General features: G+C 40.4%; 2 protein-coding genes across 10 annotated transcripts in view; both read left to right on the plus strand.

The window, feature by feature from the left end:
• Positions 1 to 1,358: 1,358 nt before the first annotated feature.
• casp2 (caspase 2, apoptosis-related cysteine peptidase) lies at positions 1,359 to 9,401 on the plus strand. 8 transcript variants are annotated; one of them, XM_011485422.3, is made up of 13 exons: positions 1,359 to 1,476; positions 1,920 to 2,178; positions 3,736 to 3,900; positions 3,993 to 4,058; positions 4,195 to 4,338; positions 4,569 to 4,635; positions 4,946 to 5,037; positions 5,128 to 5,310; positions 5,636 to 5,764; positions 5,861 to 5,951; positions 6,211 to 6,411; positions 7,850 to 7,959; positions 8,045 to 9,401. In XM_011485422.3, exons 2-13 carry the CDS (start codon positions 2,044 to 2,046, stop codon positions 8,177 to 8,179), a joined length of 1,518 nt encoding a protein of 505 aa, XP_011483724.1. In that variant the 5' UTR covers positions 1,359 to 1,476; positions 1,920 to 2,043; the 3' UTR covers positions 8,180 to 9,401. The 8 variants fall into 8 exon arrangements, with proteins under 8 accessions (XP_011483724.1, XP_011483725.1, XP_011483726.1 ...); XM_011485423.3 differs by having other exon boundaries at positions 6,211 to 6,399; XM_011485424.3 differs by having other exon boundaries at positions 3,736 to 3,888.
• A 1,236-nt stretch (positions 9,402 to 10,637) lies between these two features.
• The window catches only part of clcn1b (chloride channel, voltage-sensitive 1b), a 31,802-nt gene continuing 25,887 nt past the window's right edge, over positions 10,638 to 16,552 (plus strand). The window contains exon 1 of one of the 2 annotated variants that reach the window (XM_023964439.2): positions 10,638 to 10,834. In XM_023964439.2, the coding sequence (XP_023820207.1) occupies positions 10,784 to 10,834 (51 nt within the window). In that variant the 5' untranslated portion in view covers positions 10,638 to 10,783. Of the gene's footprint in view, positions 10,835 to 15,104; positions 15,310 to 16,552 lie in introns of those variants that run through there. The other variant, XM_078933507.1, reaches the window with a different exon arrangement.

Raw genomic sequence — 16,552 nt, forward strand, 5'->3', positions numbered from 1 at the left:
CTCCTCCTCCTCCTCCTCCTTTCTACCCCCTGCCACTCACTCATTTAAGCTTCCTTTTCCTCCCTGTGTTCTGTTGTTAGCCGGAGAGGCAGGGTTAACCCACTCGTGGTCGCAGGTGCACCACGTGCGAGCGATAAAACAGACATAGGTATACTGCTTCAAGCTGGCAATCTCAACAAAACACCAGTAAGGTGGTTTTTACAGAGTTAAGATGCTTTTCCAAACAAAGAAATAAAACGAGGGAGGTATTTTTCACCCTGAACCTGTTACCCTTTGAGTCAGTCAGAATCATCAATTATTGACAGCGCACACAGTAAGGGTGAGGAGGTATACAGCAGGGGAGGGTGAAGTGGAGAGAGCAAGAGAATGCTGGAAAGGGAAGGAAGAAAGGCACAAGCTAAACGAGCGGGAGGAGGTGCACATACCCATGGAACAGACTCACATGATGGGAGCTACTATATGTGACAAAGTTCCTCAAAAAGAAATCTATTTTTAAGTGAAAGTAAACTTTTGGGAAATTAAAAGCTTAAAGGCCCACTCCAATCATCTGTTTTGATCTATTTGAAAAGCATTCCCAGTGGTCTTTTTAATTATAATTCTGCAGTTTTATCCAAAATCTAAAATCATTTTATTTTGTGGGACATAGTTTCTACAGAGCGGCAAGAGTTCATTAGAGACTCACCTCTGCATTCCTTAAGTTAAGAATTTAACTTAATGATTTAAAGTCCTAACCTTTTTCCAACAAAATTTATTCGTCAGCTCCTGATACACAACGATATTAACAAAGTAATACTCAGAAACGCAATTTTAAGCCTGATTTTCTTTATATGTGTCTTTCATAAACAGAGGAATGCAACAAGAACATGTTAAAACATGGTTTTTATTGGAGTGGGTCTTCAAACAAAGGATCTTCCACAATGTGCATAAAATTATAAATCTGTGCTTTTGACTGCAGTTCTAACAATAATAAGAAAACACCCTATTTAATTACCCAAAATGTTTGTTGAAATATTAATACTGAACATGTCATAAAGAGAATGATGGAAATAAATAAAAAAGCTTTATTATTAATCTAATAATACATGCGATATTCCATGATCAGTTAAAAAAAACTATAAGAGCTCCAACAAATTTAGTAAAAATGTGTCCCATTTTAAACCATTACATTTGAATAATCGTCCATCCTCTAGATTTGCGCCTTTTTTATTGGTTCTGACAAGATATATTTGTTTCATCATCAGATTGCCTCCTATCAATAAGGACTTTGTTTATGATTCAAATTCAAAATGCCCTCTTCTGAGCAGTTTACAGTGGACAGGAAACGGTATTAGAAGAACACGCTGATTGGATACTGGAAACGTCAATCAAAACTTTCTGTTCTTTCATTGGTCGAAATCCAAAACAATGACGTAGAACCTTCCTCTGCTACATGAAGGTATCCCGCGGAAGTCGAGCTCTGAGGAAAGAGGGTGGAAGGTGTATACTTTACTTGGCTTTTCTTTTATTAACTAGATATTAAACATTCCGCTGTGGCAACAGCAGAACGATAAACTTTCAGCTTAGCTGGATTGAAATGACAGTAACTTCGCTGCAAGGAAAAGTCGGATTTAGCTAGTTAGCCTGTTAGCATTACTATATGGGCTCAGCCAGGTTGTGATTTGTCTTGTCAACTGTATATTACATTGTAACTCGCTTCATCTTGGAATGAATGTATTTTAAAGTTTGCTAATTTTACTTAGAATATTTTAGACTTATTCTCCTTTGGGTTAACGTAATAATCGAGTTTCTTATCTTTCTTTCGGTTCTTTTTTTCCCTTTTCTTTATGCATCGTTCTGTGACTCCCTCTTGTTTACTCCTTATAGTTACTTTGTCTTAAGTGGTTTGCAAGAAAAATTAAAGACTATTACTTCTTCATTAGGAACGGGTCAAACGCTGGCGCTGCTGACCCCGTAGTGACCCCGTAGGAGGAGGACCTCCCTCTCTGGTGAGACCATCGGTGGTCCCGCGCGCAGCTTTGGCGCAGCGTCACGCAAAAGTGCGGCATGCAGAAGCGGGACGCGGAGGCTCTGCGGAACTGCTCCGTCTGTCTGCTGAAGGACCTGGTCGTGGATGAACTTCTCATTCAGGCGCTGGTGAAAGATGGCATCCTGACGCAGAACATGGCAGAAAGCATTATGGTAAGCCAACGCAGACGTCAGCTATCTTGAATCTTCTGGACAAGGTGGATCATGAGGATCAGATTACCGTAATTTATAGATGTCCAGCAATGTCTGCTGTTAATTCTGCGTGACACCATTTTTGGAGACAGTTAGGACTCATTTAAATACTGTTTTAATCGTTAATGTGAACAACCTTTGGATAAAGGAGTAGGTGCTGGCTCAACTTTAAATTTTAAAGCTGTTAATCTTTCAGATTACTATGAAATTAGTTGTTACTATGTACAAAGGAAAAAGCTAAAAAAGATCAAAGAGTTGACGGATCCCACCTTTTTATGATGTACCGCTATTAAACTAACAACACCCTGAAATACATCTGATTGCATTGTCTATTTGATTCCTAAAAATAAAAAAAAGAAGGACCATTTCTGGATCTTGAGGTATGCACTTCTATCCGTTTTCTATACCTTCTTGGTCCCGTTTGGGTTCATTGGGTCGCTGGAGCCATGGTACAGCTTGGACAGGTTACCAGTCCATCCCAGAGCCTGGAATACACCTAAATGTTATTTTAGCAACAACAAACTTTAACAGTAGAGGTTTTTTCTATGCTTACCAGTTATCTTCTGTTGCACCGGCTGACGATGATGAGTTTAAAAAATCTGTATTAAATTGGAATTCACTTAAAAAAAACAGCATTATTTAATTAATATTGTAATCAATAAATTATTATTTAGTCTTTTTTGGGGGGGGGGGGGGGTGAAAACTGCTTTTATCTAGTTTTTTGTATAAAAATGTGTAATTTTCCTAAGAAAAATCACATATTTGCTCTGTTTATATCACTTGTGTGCAAATGTTTTAATAACCAAATAAAATTTGATTTTTGGTCAAAAATAATCAATACTTTATTGATCTAAAATGTTATTAGAAAAAAAGTCATTTCAGTATTTGGCAGTTAAATTAAGCTTTGATTTATATTTTTTGATTAAAACACTTAGTTTTAAATCCACTTTGTAGGCACTACTAACAAAAACTACAACTTTATGTGTTATACAATAAATTTATTTTCCTTTAATTTTTGAGATTAAGAAAACCTCATTTTAGGTCCAGAAAAAATATTGGATTTATGGATCACACTGGGTATAGCACAGTTTTGAAATATGGTTTTAAAATTAGGCTTTTACATGAAAAAAAACAAGAATTTCCATTAAAACACTACTTTATTTTGAATTCATGCTACTGAGCTGTCCGTTTTTTTGCATTGAGTCTCTGTAGAGTGAACTGCTGACTTGGTCAATAAACACGTGAAAGTGAAATTTGTAAACCCTCAAAGAGCTGAGTTATCCATCAACATTTCTATGGAATTTTCAGAGACTTATGAATGTGAGCCCTTAGAAAATGACTTTTCTTTATTGTTTGGCATGACATACAGTCAAACTTTAAATGTTATTTCCCCTGGGACCTTAAATTAGTTGTTGTTGAGACTTTTTAGGAATGTACTGGAATGTTACTTTGGTAACGTTTGACTGTTTAGGCACCGGCTGTGACCCTCAAGACTCTTTTCAATCTTTTCAATTTTAGGTGCAGAAAACTTCCCACCACCGGAGCTTTAAGTTATTACTTCTTTTACCAAAGCGAGGACCCAGAGCCTTCAAAAGCTTCTGCTCAGCACTCAAGGAAACGGAGCAGGAACACCTGTGTGACCTGCTAACACAAGAGGAAGAGGGCAGAGAGGTGTGTTTAGATGTGAGTTCAGACCTTGCTGCCCATCAGCACTCATCAGTATGCAGAAACAAGGCCTCCTCACTTCAGATTCTTGAGTTATTTTCTGCTCACAGTCTGTCCAGTCTGAGACGGAGACAACAGGACGACCAGGATGGCTGAAGAGAGCGAACAAGAGAGAAGTGAGCAGAGCACATTCATGAACACATGGCGAGAGACCAGAACTAAACGCCTCCCGAGGTGTTTATGTCTGATTAGCAGCTTCAATTCCACATTCAGTAAGGGAAAGCTTAGGTTGTGTGATTTTGTTTTTTTCAGACGCCATTAATAAACAGTGAGGAGCAGAGTGAAGTGAGCAGCAGCATGTCATATCCCATCCATGACTCAGATAGCTGCTGCTGCTGCTGCTGCTGCTCAGGGCCTTCAGCTAGAGATGAGAACAAAGAAAGACAAAGGGCAAAGGCAAGAGGAAGTGATAAGCGCACAGTCGTGAGAATCCCGCTCTGTGTCTGCCTTTTATTCCTCACCCAGTGCGCCTGCTGAGTTGCTGAAAAATCTGACAGTAGATTACTGTAATACATTCAAATGAAAGATCATCACGCCGAAAAACTGCTGCCGCCCTCATCAGACATCAAAACCCTTCTCTACCAGATTAATTTGTTTAATCAGCCATTTTTTGTCTCATCTTTCAGATATCAGGATCTTCTTTGCCATATCCAACTCAGGAGGAGTTTGCTCCGAAGAGAGCAAAGACTCTCGGTGAGTTTCACTGTCATGCGTTCGTTTTTTTAGACATACAGTGGCCTAAAACTGAGCAAAAAAACAAATGTTTTGGAGCCAGCAGCTCCCTGACGATGGGGTCTTTGGGATCCCAACTGGTAACAGACTTTATAGTGTCTCCAATTTTTCAGACTGTAATGAGAAAAGTGCAGGTACTTGTTTGTATTAAGTACAAACACCACACCCCAGGGGTGACTCATTCACAGCCTTCCAGCACAAAGTCTGTGAGCTTCCTAAATAGTAACGTTAATCTGTTCCTTTGTTATGTGTTTGTATGTCTTCACCACAGAGTCCATGGAGTCCAGTCTCGATGCTGACAGTCCCATCAACACCCCCGTTCTGGCATGCTCAGCTGACTTTTACCTGTCTCACTGTCAACAGGTAGATCGCTGACCAGCAGCGGGTTGTTTCATCGTGTTACATTCCCTCACGTTGCTTATTCTCTGCGTGCTTCTGCTCTTCTGACTGAAGTCTTACAGGATGAATTCTTCTCCTCGGGGTTCAGTCTTGGTGATCAGTAACATCAACTTTGACCCCCGTGCTGCCCCTGAGCTTGACCCAAGGAAGGGAGGTGAGGTGGACGACGAGGTCCTCAGGAAGCTCTTCACTGAGCTGGACTATTCAGTAAATTTCCACAGAGACCTGACCGCTCAGGTGAGACTCTCGCAGCATAAATGAGTTGTAAAGTCATATATTTTATCAGTATGCTTTGGTGCAGACATTTAAGTGACGCTGCAAATCTGTCACAAGTTGTAGCTTCAAATATTTAAGTTTTTTGTTTCATTTATTCTTTTTTTTTACCAGTTTGGAGAGAAAAACTAGTTTGGATTGGTTAGGAAAACTTTGACAAGCTTTAACACATTAAATGCTTTTGTGGAGAGTTTTTTTATTTAGTTTTTCTATTAAAAAAAACAGACAATGAAATAGCAGGACTTTTAAGCTCCTGTGTAGCAACTACCATCCTTTATTTTTTCTCCAGGACATGAAGATGGTCATTGAGAACTTCTGCAGACGACCAGATCACCAGAAAGTTGATAGCTGTGTGGTGTGTCTGCTTTCCCACGGCGTGGATGGAGCCATTTATGGCACGGATGGGCAGCAGCTGGCGGTGAGCTTATCTTATATTTTTTGCTGTATGCTTTATGACTTTAAACAGCAAAGAAGCCGCGTTTGTTTATTTTAAATGTAAACTTGTCGTTTTCAGCTGGACTGGGTGTTTGAGGCCTTCGACAACGCACATTGCCCGCTGCTGCAAAACAAACCAAAAATGTTTTTCATTCAGGCCTGCAGAGGAGGTAAAAAAGGAGGATGTTTGCTCAAGATTTGGTAAAGCTTTGTCTTTAACTTGCTGGGATTTATGCTAGAGGAATAGAGTGTTGGAAAACAGATGGATGCAAACATATATGTATTTTTAAAAACTTTCATTCTAGTACTTTCTAGCTTTACTGATTAACATTTTGCCAACTAAAAATTGTGTTCAGCTTGCAAAACTTTTTATTTTTTGCCCATTTTAATTTGGCATTGCCTGAACTTAAGCTTTTTTTATCCTACCAGATGAGATGGACTGTGGCGTGGAGCAGATAGATGGGCCGGCGAGGACCTTTTCGCCAACCTGTGAACAGCGGGATGCTGGGAGGGAGGAGCAGGGGGACGCAGACGGCAGGCAGAGAGCGAGCACAGGGAGGCAAAGGATTAAACTGCCTCAGCGGTCGGACATGATCTGCGGCTTTGCTTCTCTCAAAGGTCAGAGAATTTGTAAGTTGGTCCCATTTGCTATTCAGAGCTTCATTTATTCATGAACTGCGAACCACGTTCATCAAATTGTGATGCAAATCATTTTTACCCAGTAATGAGCACATCAGTTGTGTTTCAGCTAAATAAAAAAAATTGTGATCAAAGAAAACATTTTTCAAACTGTTCTGAAAAGAAATGTCACTTACTGTCTTTATTGTGTTTGAGAATACATCCTAATCTGCCTGTAGGAACATGAACCTCAATACCTGTCAGAACATGATTGTGTGATCTTTTTATAACTGAAAAAGGAGCCAGGAAAGAATAGATTTCTATGTCGACATGTCCTAAAGAGGAAATCTTTTTACAAACATTTCTTCAACGTGAAAAAAAGCTGTTTCTAATTATTGAGATTGTCTTATTTTTTCAATCTATGTAGTCTGAGAATGTTTTAAGTTTATTTTGGTTGGTTTCAAACTTGGGAAAATAAGGTAAAAAGTGAAATTTAAAGTGCTCAGCATAAATGACTACACCCACTTTAATAAGTATTAATTTAATCAGTAACTCAATGAACAAAAGAAAAATTTCCAAACTTTCCACAAGTTATAGTTTTATTGAACACTTCTTTAATTCTATTACATGAAATAAAGGTTAATGATCTATCTTAGATCACATAATCTTCAGTTTTGCTTAAATTGGTTGAAGCAAAAATGAATACACCCTGGAACAAAAACTACTACATCCAGTAATTTGTATGAGCACCGGTATGTTTAAGGACAGCGCCAAGTCTTCTAGGCATGGCATAAACAAGTGGGCGATCTAATCTTTTTCCATTCTTCACTGAAACATCTTTGTCCTTTTCTGCTTGTTTAAAGTCCCACTCATTATAAATGTCATTTTTAGCCAAAATCAAAAACACTTTTCCCAGGACATAGTTTCTGCAGAGCGGCAGTAGTTTATTAGAAATTCACCTCTGAGTTGTGGGCGGGACTGCTGGCGTGGAGCAACCCCGGTCTCCCTTCCCCTTCCCGTTTGTGAGAGTTCTATATTTACATGCTCACCTGCCTGGTCACAGCCTCTCACCCTTTTAACCTAACATTAATGTTCCAACGAAAATGGTGAGCAATATTGGAGCTATCCAGCCGTACAGTTTTGAGCCAGATGCCAGCTTGAAGAAGGAAAAAAAAGACGTACATGGATCTGTTTGTCTGCAAGTGGATCCATCAGAATGGAGCGGAGCAGGGAGCTTGTGACTTGTGGCCTGCCCAGAGTATTTTCTACGTCACAACTTTGCTGCTTTTCAAACGTAGTTTTTTCGTCTGCCCCTGATCCACAATAATATTATTTTTAACTTTTCTTTATGTATGTCCTCCATCATGAGAAAAACGCAACAAGAACATGTTAACAGCACCAAAAACATGATTTCCATTGGTCTTTATAACCTTTAAATATTCTTTTTTAGGCACAGCAGCCATGCGAAACACCAAGAAAGGATCTTGGTTCATCCAGGAACTGAATACAGCACTCCGCCTCAATGCCAGAGACACCCACCTCGCTGACATCCTCGTGCAGGTGACAGATGTACTTTTTAAAAATGAATTTATTTGCTATAGTCCCATCAAAGGCTTTTCTAATCATGTCAAACTTGCTTTTTTAGGTCAACAAACGTATTAAGGAGAGGGAGGGTTACGCTCCCGGCACAGCCCACCATCGCTGCAAGGAGATGTCAGAGTTCACCAGCTCACTTTGCAAAGACCTTTACCTCTTCCCCAAGTACCAGCCCCAGTGTTGACATGCAAAAAGCGCACTTTAGGTTGACGGTTTTGTGCAGCCTCCCAAGCACGGCCGTCACGGCAGCTCAGAGAATGCCCCCTACTGCCACACATTCCCTGTTACAAGAGACCAACCGTGACCCGCCTCTTCCAGAGACAGGCGTTCACGTGAAAGTATTGGGAGAAAAAAGACGAGCAGGTTAGACAATATACAAGTAAAATCATGCTCTTCTATATATATATGTGTGTCTGTCCTCATGCCAGTTAGTGGGTTTGTATTTGATTTCTGTCAAACCCCACATTTACTCAGACCTTTCTCAAATCACTATTTTTAAAAAAGCTTTTTTGTTTTTACACAAATCTATTTTTGTGGCTTTATTTTCTACAAAATCGTTTTTTTTTGTAAGGATTTTTAAAGGCGTGTGTGTTTTTGTATTTTTAGTAAACTGACAGGCAGGTGGCAGCACAGCAAAAACCAATTCTTTTCATCAGCTCTTAATCATAAATATTTATACTCTGGAGATTAAAGTAAATCTGTAAAGTTAGGACCGAAGTTTGTCACTAAAAGTTATTTTTTTGTTGTTGGAAAAGTTTGAAATCAAACTTTAAAAAATAAAAAAAATCCCTTAACCTACAGGACAACTTCTAAAGGATGTCTTGAAGTTTTTATTAGTAATTTCTTTTAAAAAACCTGTGTATTATTACTCAAAAAAGCAGCATTTTAAACATGAATATCTACACTCATTATTTTCAGGTGAAGTCCTCCTGTTCATGTCAGGCTGATGGGCTAAACTTTGGTGCTACATTCATAAACAGAAACTCAAACTCATTTCTAGTGTTTCTCTCAATGTGGGAGTTTCATGGTCCATGGGACCGTACCTGATACAGGATGGAGGGAAGGTCTTTGCTTGCGCCTCCGTGGCTCTTTGCTCAGCCATTTTTTCATGCGGTGTATATGAAAGGTGCATGAGCATGGACAGGAAGTTCCCTGCCAGGACCAACTGTGTTCAGTCACCACAGTGTTGTAACAAAAAACAAAGAAGCCCACATGTGGTCCAGACAGTATTTGTAAGTGAAGATGCTGTTCTTTGCACAGCTTTATTCTCTTAATCAGGAGGTACAGTCTATAGAAAGGATCTCTGCAAATGAGTAAAATGAGACTTATTGGACTTGAGGAGATTGTGTCATCACTTCTGACTGCCAGATACACAATAAAACTCAATTTCTTTTAAAGAAAACAAAGTGTACGTTTGATTTTCTCGCTGCGTTTATGTGGAATGTGAGGCCTTTGCCCGAATGTACACCGCGGCTTCTCCTGTGCATGCTCCGCTGCATCTGATCCTCCTTGTTGCTGTGTTTGGGTGTGTTGTTGCCGGCGTATAGCCCCCCCCCCCCTCCGTTCTCAGGTATAGTGTAACTGGCTCCCCACTCTTTGACTGCGCTGAGGTCTCCTCTGGCTGCGACTGAGATGGATGCATCTCCCACACGTATCGCTGGCGCTGCCTGCCGCCACCCACTGATAATGTTCTGAGTGTATCAGATTGAGGCTCAGCCAGCTGTCCAGAGTCACTCTCCCTTGACACACTCACTTAAACACACAGCGGTCAAAATAACACATTTCTGGCTGGCATCAGATGGAACTTGGAGATGAGCTTGATATGCGCTTGGCGTGTGGACCACAAAGCGGGGCGGGCTCCCTGTTTTTGTTTTTGTTCCTGTCCTTGTCATCAGAGAAGAGGGGGACTGCCGTGGGAGCTGCATAGTCTTATCTGTGAGGGATCAGGGGCCCTCACGGAGCGCACCAAAAGAGCTTTCTAGACGTAACGCAGCAAATTGAATTCAAATAAACCCTTTTTTTGCTCTTTTAGGATTTGTGAACCTGCTGTTTAAACCCAATGGGAATCACTTAACTCCTGAAGGGTTTTATTTATTTATTTATTGGGGGGGGGGGGGGGGGGGGGATTTTCTGTGGAAAAGAACATTTAGTGATTGGAGCTGCCTCAGCATGTGACTGCTGTGGGGATTGCCTTGGCGCATTGGCTTGCAAGGTGTGAGCTGTCACGGGGGTGTCGTGTGCACCTTCCCACTCACGTTGCAGGGGCAGCCCTATGAGGGGGTGCCCTTCCAATTCCCACCCTCTCCTCTACCCCTGTCCAAACAAGAGCAAGCCATCCAAACACACACGTCTAATGGCTAGCAGTGGTGGGGGGGGGGGCGAGGTTGCTGCAAATACTACAAGATGTGTGTGCGCGCAATGAGGTGTCTGCAGTTCTAATAAAGGAAAGCGCAGTGTCCTTCCCTGCCTCATCAGATGGCTTTGCGCTGCTTTGTCCGCCCGCCTGGTTTCTGTCAGTCCTTCGGTGGAGCGGGATGGCTCGCCACCTCTGGATCACCCGGAGAAGAAGTTCAGGAAGGATCTTCTTCACACTTTTGTGACTTGTCTCAGCTCGAACTGCCTTTGAGGTTGCATCCCTAAGCACCTGGGAAACATTAGAAGATATTTGCTTGTTTATCCGACAGTAATTACACAAGACAGAGGGGGTGCGCGTGTATGGTGTTGCCTACACCACTGGAAATGCTGGGGTGTCCAGCGAGGTTATTTCTGGATCAGTGACATTGTGTCCATGGCTGCAGATGCGTCGCACAGGAAGGCTCTGAGATACCAGCAGACCCTGGTAGGCTTTCCCTCTCTTTACCTGTCTACCTGTGTGTTGTCCTATCTGTTTTTCAAACTTTTCCTTGGTAGTCTGCTGCTACACCTGTTGCTTCTTCATCACACCCATGAAAGCCATCAGAAGATCTTTGCAGGCTGTCTTCTCTTGCTCAAAAATGGCAACCTACCTGCTCTGTTTCTGTCATCAGCATCCTCCATTTCATCTTTTTCTGATGCATCACACCAACTGCTCATCGTGTCAGATCAGTCTTCATCTTCGGTTACAAAGGCTCTGTCCATCAATCAGCAGTCTCCACAACAAAGGAGTTAGAAACTATGTGGCAAAACAGTAAAAGTCAATCGCCATTATTATTTGCACTTTAGACACACAGCCTTTATCTCTCTGTTTGATTATTGTCCAGTCCTGGACTGGATTAAACTATTGAGCGCATTTCTATTTTGTGTCTCCTCAAGCAGCAGCCTTGTAAAGTCGTTTCTCTTTCACATGTTGGCGGTTAAAAATACCTATATATGAGAAACCTGAGCAGAATGGTTAGGTGTACATGCTGAGGTGAAGTCCCATCACTTTGTCACCTGCTTAAATGTTCTCCCTGGCTTTGCGGAGCATCTTGATATGTTTGGAGTCAAATATATCCTTTTTTCGTCTTTGATGGGGGGAGATAGGATTTTTTTGGTCCTTGGGATAGCCGCTTGACTTTGATTGAAATAACTATTATTGTTAAAAGAAATGTCCAATTAAAAATACATTTTGCAAAAAGCACACTAAGTAATTACCCAAATGCACTCATTGATAGTTACTTTATACTGACAAAAATTATATTTAAAGTAACTTTTTTTGCCTCATTTTCATAGATTTATCCTCAATATTGGAAAGATAAAGGATCTGCATAGCACAAATTATGGATCAAACTATTTCTGTCTATGAACAATGAATGATCAATGATCATTCATTAATTTAAGATTTAACAAAAAGTGTAGCATCCTTTGTCAGCCAATTTAATATTTTACTAAACCCTTTTTGATCCAAAAGTCTGTGGACTGTATTGGTCCTTTCATCTTTTCTTGAAGGATGCAGACTCTGATCAAAGATTCCTTTACAAATGAAATATTTACAAGTCTCCGCAGGTGGAAAAGCTGCCTCCGTGTGCTTGAGAAGCTGTTAATGGATGAATTTGTCTAATCATTAGAGGCAGAAAGAAGCATCTTTCAATTATGGTTACCACTTTCACACTGATACTGCTGACAGCAGGTTGGAGACATCTGTGTGTTTGTTTTCCCATAGAGGGGTCAAAGAAATGTAGAATTTTATTGTGAAAAGCAACTGTAGAATCTGCTTTTTTAAATGCCCAAACTAACAATGAAACAAAAAGGAACTGCAACGGAAAACAGTAAAAAGAAGAAACAGAGCAAGAAAACTTTGAAAAAAATACATTTAGATTTAATGACAAACTAAGCCATTCATTTCTGTAATCCAGTATTCATTGAATGTTTTAAACTTTTACCTGCTGTTTTACACTGAAAATTACATTCCTCTAAGGTCAACTTGTTTATCGGTTGAATCTGGAGTCTTAAAAAGAAGCTTTTCAGTGTTCAGTGGTGGACAATAGTTCACACATTTCAGTCAGTTTGAGCCCCGTTTTCTTGTCCTTTGACCCGCAGATCACTAAATTAATATGTGCTGAGCTTGTTCGGTTGTGTTAATTTCCGCCGAGTGACACAACTGTTGTTGACCCTTGACCTTGACAAAGAGAAGGCTCTCCCCATGGGCTCGTGTAACGCTGACAGACGGCGGGAACAGTGCTGGAGGCGCACTCAGCCTGTCCTGTTCCATGCGCGTCATGTCTTCCAGTTTATGTGAAAATGTGGGTGAAGGCAGAACAGTGGTAGGAGCCGGGTTGGGTAAAAGAAATTGTACAATTCTCGGATGGTACAGTCTACTAAAGGGGATAATAATAATCTACCAATCGGCGAGAACTAAAATAAAAGTGATGTGGGTGATTAAGATGTTCAATTTAAAGAATACTTGTAGTTATAACTCATTAGCTTTCCAACCGTCTCATTATGATCAAATCCCATGTTGTGAAATACTGTCAATAACTTCTTTTGTGTAGCGCACTCCGCCTGCCTGTACAACAAGTCTCCAGGGACAGCAGGGCCCAAGAAGAGACAAACGGTGTGAAAGAGAGGGAGGAGCGTGGACAAATGTGTCAGTGAACATTGGGTCACACTGCTGCTAAAATTATCCACGAGTAAGGTTTCACCTCAGGGGTTGGGGGGTTTGGATAGATGAGGACCAGGAGTCGTGAGAGGGAAAGCTTAAGGGGGACGTACGGGGAAGGGAAAAAATCGGGGGGGGGGGGGTTCAAACTCAGGTGAGATGGAAAAAAATGATAAATGTACAACTTTGAAAACTAGCGTAAAAATGTTGGACATATATATACTGGATCCTAAAGTTCTGGAAAACAGTAGTTGTGTGGAACAAAGGGAAGTTAGAAGCTCTGTTGACTTCAGCAATGGTCCACCCATATGCCAATCAATACATGCCACGCCGAAGCTTCTGTAAAATCAAAACGACAGTAGACATAAATATTTAATGTACATCAAAAGTATTATGGAAACTACACTATAAATACCATTATTTGTGTTTTTAGATTAGACTTTTACAGCATGAAGGTTATCAGAGAATTGCTCCTTTTACTCTAGTAGTCTTTGGTGATACTGCAACATTTGCTACTTCCTGGTTGGCATCAAACTTGTGACAGAAGGCGGGGCTTCGGTCAAACGCATCAGTTTGTAGAAAGAGTAAAAAAAATGTAAAGAAAATGGGAAAAGATCTTAAGGTTTTTGAGGGAGGTAGGAAGGTAGAATTCCTTTTGGATAACAATAAATCTGTTGTTGAACAAGACATGAACAAAATCAGGGGCGTATTTAATCTGACACCAGCTCTTCACCTCCATGGTCTTTGCCTATCATAGACCTTAATGAAAATGAACTAACAAATGGGACAAACAAATCTGGCACTGATTAAAAGACACTTAGTGAGGCTGTTATAACGGGGAGGATTTAATGGACACCTGTCAATCAAAAGACCAAGCCCTAATGTCTGTGCATCTTCTGTAAAAAAATTGTATCACATGCAAACTATTTTCACTGGGATACTTTTATTGTTTTGTTTCTTTGGTTTTTTTTTATATTTAGCTTATATGCCTTAAAGTGAATCTGAACTAATGTACTTGTGTAAAAAGCCACCCAGTGGTTACTTGATTAATTCATTTCCCCCCACTTTTATTTTCAAATTTCCTTCAGTCCAGAATTCCAGAGACTACTTCATTTATAACTTTTTTAATTTGAAAATGAAAAGCATTATTAATTCTGAAGTAGTTACAGCATTTGTACAAACCTAAAACTGTAATTTCTCCGTGGACCCACAGATTTTTCCATCACACCTCTACAACATTACATACTGGTAATCTGAGACCATTGTCAGGTTCTACCACATCAGATCACAAAGAAACCTTCTCTTCCTTGTGCTTACATTTGTCTGTCCCTTGTAATTAACTGAGGAGGCAGCTGAAGATTCTGCACCCATATACAGACAGATGGTTTTAGACCCACAATCCCAAAAGCTGTGCTGCGGTGAGTCATGAACCATAATCGGAAAGTTTCTTTGCTGCGGAAAGCATGCTCCTTTTTTGTGGTTCTTCAGAGTTTTTTTCTTTTCTTTTTTAGTATGTGCCATTACAAGAGAAGAGCTAGTGGTAGAACACAAAAGTGTGGGTGTTTATCTGGACCACAAAGGACAAAAACAACAAAAGCCATCTATGATACCACAGAACAGCTTGAGTTTGCAACAAGATGTTAAGTATTTTCTTTAAACCTGTGGTGGAGAGTCATTTTTATCTGTAATATTTCTAAAACGCTATTTACTTTGACAAAAACTAAGTACATTAATTTCATTTATATACCAGAAGCAACAAAGTACATTAAGCACAACAAGAACTCTCTTTCACTGCAGAAGACGATGGTCAGTACATTAAGTACAGTAGAGTGACCCTGTCCCACACCGTTTTAATATAGTCACGGTCGTCTCCGTCAGCAAGGATCATTCTTCAAGCTGAAGCTTGTGTTCAGCTTTATATGATCCTCTTGGATCAGACCTCCAGGTCTCTGAATTGAGAGCTGCTGACAATTTATTGTCAACTCTCATGTACCTGTTCTAATCTTTCCCTCACTGTGTGCGTTTGTGTGTGTGTGCACAGCCATAACCACTTGAGGTCTATACAGGAAGAAGCAGGTACACTCTGTGTCCCTCGTACCGGCAAAGACAGGGAAGGACGGCTATAAGACACAGATGTCCAGGGAGGGAGTTGCTGCATGTTACAATCAGGCGTCAGGTCGGGCTGCGGCGTACAGGAGGAGAAGATGGGAGAGCGCATCAACACGTTTAAGACGGTTCTGAATATAGATCAGTTCCTGGTAAGGTTCAAAGGATTTCTTTTTTTTAAAGAAATCATTAGAAATTGATTCAAAGGTATTATTGCTGCTTTCATTCTTCCTAAAAAGGTTATTATTATTGCGTTTAAGTTTGAAGTAGATAGAGGATCCATCGTGGTCAATATTTTCAGAATTACATGGTGTAAAGTTGAAGTTGTGTGCAGACAAAGCGTGGTTTGTTTTGTCTCTTGGCTGCTACCACTTGCCTTAATTAGAACGTGACAGCTTGAGCGGTGTTTGGCTGAGGCAAGGAGTTGCTATTTTGCTGGTTAATTAATGTGTGTCTGTGGAGACATACTCTGGTGGAATGTGTTTGTTGATCTGGACGATGAAGTGCGCGTGTGTATGTGCGCGCGTGAGTACTTGCAGAGGGGGTAATCTCCTGATCTGTCCGTCAGTGACTGGGTCAAATTTTATCATTAACCTTGTGCTACAGGACAGTACTAGACTGCAGTAAGGCCTCGCTATGAACACACTTGTATTTAGTGCACTTACAAAACAGATAAGCACAAACTGATTGACAATGAAAACTTTATAAAAAAATGCAGCTCCGCCTCATGAAGGATTCAGGAATGCAGTATTATTATTATTTTTTTAATTAACTCTCAATGTCACACTGCCCTTAAACCTCTTCATCTGTTCATGCTGCAGACAATCCTCATTTATTTATAGTTGTCTTGAATTCAGGTTTCTTTCAGGAATGCATCACCTTGTTTTAAATAAATGTTAGATCTGTGAAGGCATTGCTCACCTGCATAGTTTCTTTTAACTGCAGGCTCGGAAGTGGTTTCTTTTTCTCTATTTTCCTCTTCTTGTGGGATTTGAAATAAGTGAAACTGAAGCAGCTTGAGTACAAGAGTTCTCTCCGTAAGCTGTTAATGAGTGGTGCAAGTGTTGGAGATGTCCAGCAACGCCTGGGTACTTTCATGTTTCCACAAAGCGATCAGAGCAAGAAAAGTACAGACAAGTGGAGGAAGTCTACTCAAAAGCAACTGAGATCAGAACTGCAGCAGGAGAGAGAAAAGAGGAATTTAGAGTTCTTGATGCTAATGTGTCACTTATTAGAGCGTTAAAAAGATCACTTGTGACCCTCTGTCTCGCTGAAGAGTAAATCAAAGTTGATTTTTCTGTTTTTTTTAAAGATTACTTATTTTTTTATTTATTTATTTTTTTAAAACCCAAACACAGAAAACTTCAAAGGTGTTTTTTCCCCCTCAAGTAATTA

The sequence above is a fragment of the Oryzias latipes genome, chromosome 16, assembly GCF_053564925.1.
Source record: "Oryzias latipes strain Hd-rR chromosome 16, Olatipes_Hd-rR_3.1".
Taxonomy (NCBI): domain Eukaryota; kingdom Metazoa; phylum Chordata; class Actinopteri; order Beloniformes; family Adrianichthyidae; genus Oryzias; species Oryzias latipes.

Coding starts and splice junctions, on each gene's coding strand:
- casp2 (XM_011485422.3), top strand. CDS start 2,044: ATGCAGAAGCGGGACGCGGAGGCTCTGCGGAACTGCTCCGTCTGTCTG. Junction 3,901..3,992: donor GCAGAGAGGTGTGTTTAGAT/GTGAGTTCAGAC, acceptor TTCTGCTCACAG/TCTGTCCAGTCTGAGACGGA. Junction 5,038..5,127: donor ACCTGTCTCACTGTCAACAG/GTAGATCGCTGA, acceptor TTCTGACTGAAG/TCTTACAGGATGAATTCTTC.